The 9617-nt window shown below is 44.1% G+C and overlaps 1 protein-coding gene across 1 annotated transcript in view; it reads left to right on the top strand.

Annotated features, from left to right (window-relative positions):
- The window catches only part of mgat4a (alpha-1,3-mannosyl-glycoprotein 4-beta-N-acetylglucosaminyltransferase A), a 59224-nt gene that overhangs the window by 33386 nt on the left and 16221 nt on the right, over positions 1 to 9617 (top strand). The window contains exons 4-5 of the mRNA XM_010772870.1: positions 9112 to 9245; positions 9342 to 9388. Of these exons, the coding sequence (XP_010771172.1) occupies positions 9112 to 9245; positions 9342 to 9388 (181 nt within the window). The remainder of the gene's footprint in view (positions 1 to 9111; positions 9246 to 9341; positions 9389 to 9617) is intronic.

Raw genomic sequence — 9617 nt, 5'->3', positions numbered from 1 at the left:
AAACACACTACCGTCGCGCGAACGGTAGCGGTATTACGACAAAAAAAATGGTGTGCATGCCCATATCTAGCATCGTAAATATAGACTCACGAACATTACAGCATGACACGCAGAGAATGACCCGTCCCAGAGCGGACTTGCAGATCTAGCGAGTGTAAGAAGGTGAAGCGCGACGAACACACTTACACCCGACGGCCGTACTGTACGCTGAAATGGTGATATACCTTTGAGCGTAATTAACCTACACGTGCAAAACCATACCGCATAAGCCTACACAAGAGCAGAACTGACCGAACTACAGATGATGCACAGCGGCTAGTTGCACAGTGAGATGCGTGGGCGTAATAGCGAGTATGTGAGACATCTATCGTACGACGCGACGCAGCACCATGACCTAGGGAGAGTAAGACGCGTACCAGAAACTTGTGGGATCGGTTGAGCAGGGAAATGTCCTCGATGTCGACCCCCGGGTCCTTACCCTGTTAAAATGCCCAAGTGTAACACACATTCACATGTCCATACACACAGTTGATTCTTAGTCAAAACCTAATGTCTAGTTGAGTCAGAATAATACCTTTTTGCATCGGCTAGACACGTAATATGTGCCCTCCTCCACACTAAGCGGGAGGCCAATTGACACCTCTCTACAAGACAACGGGGCGCTCCGAGTCAGTCTAGGCACTGCTGAGTCTACACACGATACCTTAACATACTGAGCAGCTAACAGAGCACACGTCATTTTCGGACACCTACTCCGCGCGCGCGACGCCACTCAGAAGAGAGACTATGACCCTCCACGAAACTTACGTAGGCAGCCGACGCAGGAGGCCGCTCCATTACAAGCGGCGGCGCAGTGTTACGTCGGCTCAGACTAGCGCTAACATCTCTCTAAATATGAGAATGGACCCTGATTTACGTCAGGGGAAATGACTTACGTAAAAACCGCCAAGGTGTGTCGTCGTGTATGACCCAATGACTTCTCACCTCCCGCGCAATAATGTATATACCTTTACATGACTACAAACGACTACAGGACCCACAGCACAATGCTCATATCTCATGAAAAAACCGACAGCAGAAGTCAGTTCTCACAAATCATGCTACATGTAATCAGCTGCTAATCCGGGCAGTACTGTACGCAGCCACCCCTGTGGAACGCGATTTACTTAGTCCGTGGGTATCAAGTGCACGACATGATATTTCAGCCCACCGACCGGGTCACCGGCCTTTTTCACGGGTAATGTGTAAAGGCTTGTCACTCGGTAGTGACGGGGCGCGCAGGTACAACTGGGACAAACAGAATGTTGCCCCGATAGCGCGCCCCAAGCATGTGCGCTAGTCGAGTTAAATGTTTTTCATGGTTGGTGGGCAAGGGGACGCCTCCAGGGGACTTTGCGTGGGCGCCGGTGATACGTGGCTCCCGCGCGCGCAGCGTGGCATAATTGCGACATAAAGGCGTAACTTGCCACTTTACGTAATTAGCCTCGGATAATAGTGGGTCGTTCCACGAAAAAGACTGGTTGTTATACGGCCGTTATCGCAGGAGAACTTGGGGCGGTAACGAAACTGTCGTGTCGCCAAATAAGGATGAGGTGCACGTCGTGCGGGGTGGAAGACCGAGGGATTATATGACCCCAAATGTCGCCCCCTGCCCCTCACATCCTGTCACAAAAAGCAAAAACCCCCAAAAAAAGAAGGCGACGCCCTACCCGTTCTTAGTCGCGTGTCGACGCTAATGAGGGAATTAGGGCGCACTCCGTTCCTCTTAGCTAGGTATCTCGGGAAGGCAATTCTGCCCAAGGGTCGCTCTATTTGTCGCACGGAGAAACCTTTTTACGGGACCGCGTCGCACTATAGGGTCCCTGAAGTGTTCCCGTCCGGTCGCCGCCCGCCCCGGACACTACTTCATCCCAGCTGGGCGATATTCAGTACACTTCGGTGGCTCTGTCGGCCAGGGCCCCTTGCGCCGGGGACCCCGTTCCGAGCCACCTGGTCGGGGGATGAATAAGCCCGGACGCCCGGGTTATCTAGCACGATATCTTTTAGAGTCATCCTACTTACGAACGTACTATCCTCCATCATTGGTGTAGTCTCAGCGTCTATCTGCCCCGCCTCGGCGACACTCTCTATATTGTGTTACCTCATACCAGACTGCGACGTGTCCGGATCGTCACCCCTGTAAACCTCCTGTCCGTTTATCCTTCTACCGTTTTATTTTGTTCTCTCTCCTCCGGGTCCCCAGCGTACTGTCTGCACGCGTACCCCACCCCGGCGGTGCGTTCAGGGACCTCAGTAAAAAATCGGCCCTTTTTGTGTCGACCCTCCATGGGCAGAACTTCCCTTCACGGGGAGTTTTGCGGCGGAACGGGTCACCAGGGAGTATCACATCTTCATAGCTGGGGCCCCACAGCTGAGGGCTTGTCCCCTAACACAATGTAATGGGGAATGGAAACTCAGCTGTGTGTTGACAAAGTGGATGGACAGGACGCTGAAACAGGGTTATTCACTCCAGTTTTGCAGCATCCCACCTCCATTCAAAGTTATGCGAGAGGTAAAACTATCATCCCAGGAGGAGATGGGTTTCCTCTCAGCAGAGATTCAGGCTCTGGTGCAAAAACAGGCAGTGTCTGTTGTGCACCCTCAGCACAGAGAAAATGGTCTTTACTCCATGTACTTCCTGGTTCTCAGGAAGACAGGGGAATTCAGAAGTATTCTAGATCTCCACAGCCTGAATCGGCACATTGCCTGCAGAAAATTCTGCATGTTAACTATAAAACAATTAATGGGGTTAGTGCAACCGGGCGATTGGTTTACTACCATCGACCTGAAAGACGCATACTTTCATGTGGAAATTGCTCCAGAGCACAGAAAGAATCTGCGTTTTGCCTTCCAGGGGATAGCCTACGAGTACAACAGATTACCGTTCGGCTACTCCCTCTCCCCACGCACGTTTAGCAAATGTGTGGCCACTGCACTCCAGCCGCTGCACGTTGTTAACTATGTTCGTTATTCTCGCGTCCAGGAGAGAAGCTTTAAAAATGAGACTAAATGGAGTCTCTGAGAAGATTCATATGGGATACTTTAATTAAAAAAGGCGCGGTAGCAGAATATTGTTCAGGTGAGGAGAGAAAAGCTGCATCTCCCTTTCGCCATGGCGGCCGTGAAGAAGAGAGCACACAAGTCTTCGTACTTCCCGCTTGCTGGCTGTTCGCTCCTCATCTCTGGGAGCTGTAGTGACGTAGGGGACTCCCCCCTCGTTCTTCTAAGTTCGATATTGCGTTTTACGGAGGATTCCGACATTTTACATTAATTGCTTACTTCCACATGCCTTTTCTCCTCATATTCTCTTTCATCACTTTTCATTTAACACATTCTAAACGCTGTAATTCATACTTTAAAAATACTGGAAATACTTCACTGCATTTGGTTTCCGGATGTTGTCACATGCTACCCACGTCTGTAAACAATAATGTATTCAAATAAACTGGACCTTCATTTAATATCAGCATGGTAGTATCTCGACATCTATAGTTGTAGTGTTAAATCAGTAGGTTTCGGTGTGCATCACTCCATGTCATTTCGCTACTAAATGTACCGCTTTAGGAAATAGTATATTAGCCACATGCTAAATGCTAACTGGAGATGAAGGATTTTCAGAATAAAAGCTTAACAATTGGTTGTGCACGAGAATTTCAGTTTTTTTCAGTATAAAACAGCGTTTAAACTGACGGTATGTTTAAGCTACATTATACCATCAAAACATTGATTTTAATTTCTAACAACTTCCATGGCATGAGAGTTTACTTTTACCTAGACGACCTCATTGTCATGGCTGGGTCCAGGGAACAGGCAATGCTTTGCACAGCGCAATTGATCCTACACCTAACCAAGTTGGGCTTTGCAATCAATTGGAAAAAGAGCACCCCCATACCTCGCCAACAGGCGTTGTATTTGGGAGTGGTGCTCGATGCAGGTGCGCTGCGCGCCACCCTGTCAGGGAGCAGACGTGCATCCCTGCTTCGGGCGGTTCGCAGGCTGCGACAGGGGGCAACAGTGACAGCTTTAACTGTCATGCAGACTCTGGGTCTCATGGCGGCTGCTCACGAAGAAATAATCCTCACATCTGTACACCAGTTATTGTTTATCATGACACACACACCACCTCCCTTACTTTTCCCCGAGTTAACTGTCCGGTACTGGCGAAAAATAGTGAATCCGTCAGGAACAATGGCGGAGTCCGGGATAGCGGGGTTGAGCCAAGTCTCAGTGAGAATTAACACGTTACAGTTCTTAACCCTCTGGAGTCGGTGGACACGCCGGCGCGTCCAGGTGCGCATAATTTACGTAATTAATCATATATTTTCGATTATAAGGTGTAGAAATATGATTGCTTGACTTTACACTGTGTGGGATTGGTGGATTTGTGTGTCCGTCAAGGGAATCTCGGCCGGCAGCCATGATGGTCTGAAATGGACATCGAGAAATCACTAAGGAAAAAATAAGTTTGAATGCTCAATTTGTATTTGTACACATCACATGAACCTTGGTATGTAATATGAAGTCATTATTCAGTCCTAATGTATCTCAGTCCCTGTTGTGGTGAAAGTAGAGGTGATAAACACCTGTTTTACTCAAAATTCGAATACATTTTTTTTTATTTTGGACATGAATTACACATTTATATAGTGTAATTCAAATATTTCACTAAGACTTTGGTAACCAAATCTAAAACACCAAAACAATTGGATGAAATTATAAAATGTGTGTTTTCACAAGAGTTTTGAAGATTTTCCGAAAATCGGATGTCAAATGTTAAGCTTTAGAGCTACTTATCTCATCACACAGTGCTCTAAGGTGAGTAATTTGCATTAATAGCAAGACCAGAGATTGTCCTGAACATTTTGATATGTAACACATGGGGTGTCATGTTATAAGAAGTACATTTAAAAGGTGATTTAAGGAAACGTCTAAAAATCGAGAAAATACCCTTAGACTCCAGAGGGTTAATGTCCCGTTGAAAAGTAATCTGACTTCTGAGTTCATCTAGCTTATTTTCAATCGACTCTCAGGTAGGACAACAGGCAGCCATGGCGAATTTCCATTGTCTGTCGGTGGGATATTGTCCACAAAGTTTCTGATGTGAAAAACTTCCTCTGCTATATTGCATAGCAGAGTTGGTGCGGTCGGCTTGCATGTTGCGAACCATGTTAAAAGCAAATGGCAAAAAGTAAATAAACACAAAGAAAATATGAAAAAGGGCAAAGTTGGAGAGGAGCCAAAAGACAATGCGGCCATCTTTCACCGGCGCATTTTTAATCCTTATGCCGGAGTCACTGTGAACTCTTCTCACTGCAGTCAAGTGTCGGCTCAAATCTCCTTCTTCTTGCTTCTTTCTGCGCTGGTCAGCCCATATTATATTCCCAATGCTATCACACCATAAGGAAATGATAACTCGTCAGTCTGAAAGGCAGAAGTTGTTTTCTAAGTTTGTTCATCAACACAATCTAATCGACAAGATCTAATCTGAAACACACTAACCCCCCCTTATACACCAAGGCACTGTTTTCTTACAAATATTTGTGTCAGATGTTGTCCCTTGGATATCAAACCTCATTTTTCGTGCAGAAATGTGTCTATAAATGCCAAGGCAAACACAAGCATGAGCTTCTAACCCTCCCTGATTTCCCCTTGAAGTAAAGAGAAACACACCTTCTTTTTATTTAGGTCTGGGCCCTGAGTTGCTAGCTGCATTGCTGCAATGCCACACTGAGGAAAGAAATAGGACAAGGTTCTATTTTCCTGCTGCAAGCACGGCAGAGCTGTGGGTGTTGCATTTCACCTGGAAATGTGTGAATGTAGCATTAAAATCTGAAGTGTTTTGACATCAGAATAAAATAGTGGTTTACCAGTAAGATGTGGCATTTTGGGATGCCTGTTGGGATTTGTGCATTTGCAACCTGATAGGAACACATTTCTTCATTTAATCTGTAAAGCTGTTTTGTTAAATGTCACACCAGCAGAGCCAACACAAAACAGAACCTACTTACTGTTTCTGCCCTCTCATCATTTCTGTTTGGATGATTCAACCCATAACATGGGGGGTTGGATTTATGATGGCTGTGACTGTTTATTGATAGCCTGATTTTTTTCCTTTACCAGGCCTCTTGTGTTGGAGATTCAATGTATTGCCTGAACTACTTAAGTAACCAGAAACTATAAATTGAGTCTGTGAAAAACGTGACCAATTTTACAAAAAGGAAATTAGGATTTCTACTAGGGTTGTAGATTATAAATAGACACATAGGCTTCCTGTCCAGAGAGGGAGTGACCAGCTCGCTGCAGGCTGCACACACACACACACACACACACACACACACACACACACACACACACACACACACACACACACACACACACACACACTGTACTGTATTTAAATATAGCTCCCATTTACTCCGGAAGCTTCTCGTCCCGAGCAACAACCCTGCTCTTTATGAGGGAAACATTTATCCATAAGCAGATAAACAAAACATGAGACCCAGTGATGCATGAATCACCCCAAAGCATGACAATGTAGTCGTTCTTCAACAGCAGTTTGATTTAAATAAATAATTTAGATAATGGAAACACATTATATATTTTTTTCACAACAAGGCGATCAAATATGTGTTTAAAACCCTGCTTCAAACAAAAGGAAAAATATGTCCACCCCCTGAAATAGTTATTTTTTGTGTATCATAAGAAATTCCATAAAAATATGCCACTAAAACCACACATATTTATGTTCTATAACTTTGACTAATTATAGTTTTAACTATAAAACCAAATATCTTAAATATTCCAACATATTTGATCTATTTTCTTTAAATATTATAAATAATTTCAATAACATAATGTATTTTCTATATAAAACGTAGATATGTTTTTTAATGTATTATTTCTAATATCTCATCATTAATACATATTTTCAACTTATTAAGGACATTTAAGAAAATAATTGAGCAACAATGTGCTGGACATATTAAACCCAGCTGAACAGCAGCTCCTTTATCTCATTTCTTTTCAGACAGCAGACAGAAAAGTTGACTGTTTTCCTTTTCGTATCTGAGCATATCGAGGGACACAGGGAGGGGCCATCTTTGAGTCGGAGTGCATGCATTATAACTCAGTCCCTGTCTGCCACCCTCCTTATTCTGTCACTCTCCGTCTCTTTTCCTTCCTCCCACGTTCTGCTTTCATCCTCGACCTACTTTCTCGGTGATGGTGGTGGGTGTCGCTATACGACACGAAGCTCAGTGTGAGAAATACAAAGCGAAACTGGGACAGATTCTCCACGCTGCTCACATCACTCTGCAGCCTTTCTCCAGCCCCCTGCGCTGCTCACTCCTTCTGAACTGCTCCCCGACTGTGTTTTTTTGCAGCCCCCCCACCAGCTCATGCTGACCCCTTTCTAACCTCATATTAAACACACACTTGCAAACAGTATACACATTAACCTCCGTCCATGAAAATCAACCATGACCTTCAATAATCAACAGTTTCTCTGGAAAAGCATTTGGGATCAATATGATAAACATTATGCAAAACTGCCCTGAGTAGAGTCTATCCCTTGTTTTAGAATTCAGTAAAGTACACTGTCCATAAAGGAAGACAAAAAGAGAATATAATAGAGAGCCAGCAGACTAAATGGCCGATTTCATGCTGCTGTCTGGTCTTTCTTTCCTTATCATGAGGAAAACACTGATTCAGTGTCAGATGATCAGCCTGATAAATTGTTTTCTGCGGCCACAACAGGGTGGGCTCGCTGTACTCTCTCAACTCTCCCGTGAAAGTGGTCCTTGTATCCTTGTGGGTAAAATGAACTAGTTTTATGTCAACAACAGTCTGTTGTGGGGAATCTCTCCCCACTGAAGAAGAGGCTGTTTGTTTAGAAGCAACTACCACCAAGCAATAAGAAGAAGACAATAGGCACTCTCTTTTTCCTCTTTCAGTTGGCAATTTTCGTAGAGCTGCAGCCATTGGTCGACTATTCGATTTGATAGTAATCACAAACTACTTTGCTAATCGATTATTCATCAAAGTATTTTTATGGAAAAATGCTGACTGTTTTCAGTTTTCCTGCTTATCTCTGTTATATATGACGTTAAACTGATTCTTTTGGGGGGTTTGGTCTTACAAAACAAGACATAAAGACACCACCTTGGACTTGGAAAAAACATTTTTTCAATTACTATTTTCTGACATTTTAGGGATCAAACAAACAAACAAAAGGTAATTGAATACAGGTGCAGCTCATAAGTAAGTAATGTATACCTCTGTCAACGTATGCTTCTCTTTGCTTTTGGCGTTGGCCTGACTGACTTTGTTTGCAGAGAGGAAAAGCTCATAAAATAATTTAGCAATGCTCGACAGATCTCTAGATAGGTTGATGTTAATGTGTGTGTTACCTCTGTCTAAAGTCCAAACATCCTGCTTCTACGTTCTGTTCCAATGACACACTCACTCCCGGCCTGAAACGCTTGATTGGACTCCTTTGTTTACTTCTGTTACATAATGAAATCCCTATATAACACTTGCACTTCAATTGGCGAGCGCTCCAACACATTGTACGTGATAGGCTAAGGGGCGGGACACCTGTAAGCGGTTGACCAATCACAAAAGAGCCGGCCAGCTAACCAATCAGAGCAGACTGGGCTCTGCTTTCAGACGGAGGGTGAAAAGAGGTGCTGCAGCACAGGCAGTATGAGAAAAACAAAGAGCTTTTTGAACATTAAAGCATGGAGACATGTCACAGTAGAAAAACACAATATAATTATGAACCTGAAAATGAGCATAATAGCCAATAGGGCCCCTTTTAGCCACATTGTGTAAGATTAATATTAAAAACCCCTTTTCGTTATTAACATGCAGAATGCTATTGCAGCTGCATTAGTCATTCTTCCCACTGCCATCTGTCAGTCTGGGCATGAATTTCAGTTTGTATGGCCAATGTAATTAGCTGATGTCTAACAAGCGAATAATAAGGGTTTTGGATCCATTTGATTAAACCGCCACCCCTGCAGCCTTCCCCCCTCCCTGTTTTCACCTCACACTTCTTATTGTTCTTCTCAGTTACCATGGTGATGGGGATCCCCACTGTGAGGCGGAAGGTGAAGTCTTACCTGTCGGAGACGCTGCGCTCGCTGATAGACAAGCTCTCACCCGAGGAGAAGCTCGACTGCGTCATTATCGTCTACGTTGGGGAGGTCAGATCTTAAAATCATCCATTACGAGTCATAGTAGCACCACGCTCTGTGTAAGGTCAAAGGTCAGAGCGTATAATGTGTCGTTGTGTGTTGCAGACTGACGTGGACTACGTTAACAGCGTGGTAGCTGGCCTGGAGAAAGAGTGAGTACACTTCTCTGCATTTACTCTAAAACTTTAGTACAATTTTGAGGTTCTTGTACTGAACTTGAGTATTACCATTTCCTTCTACTTTACACACTTCTCCGAAACATCTACAGAGGTCAATATTTGACTTTTTTTAATGTTAATAATTTAAGTTACTTTTGCTAGATTTAGATACAATGAACAACACATTAATAACACTTTTGTTGGCCTAGACCTAGAGTAAAAT

The sequence above is a fragment of the Notothenia coriiceps genome, unplaced genomic scaffold (genome assembly GCF_000735185.1).
Source record: "Notothenia coriiceps isolate Sejong01 unplaced genomic scaffold, NC01 NC01_scaffold00011645, whole genome shotgun sequence".
Classification (NCBI taxonomy): Eukaryota; Metazoa; Chordata; class Actinopteri; order Perciformes; family Nototheniidae; genus Notothenia; species Notothenia coriiceps.
The sequence above is the reverse complement of the archived record's forward strand: the minus strand, read 5'-3'. Positions and strand labels throughout refer to the sequence as shown.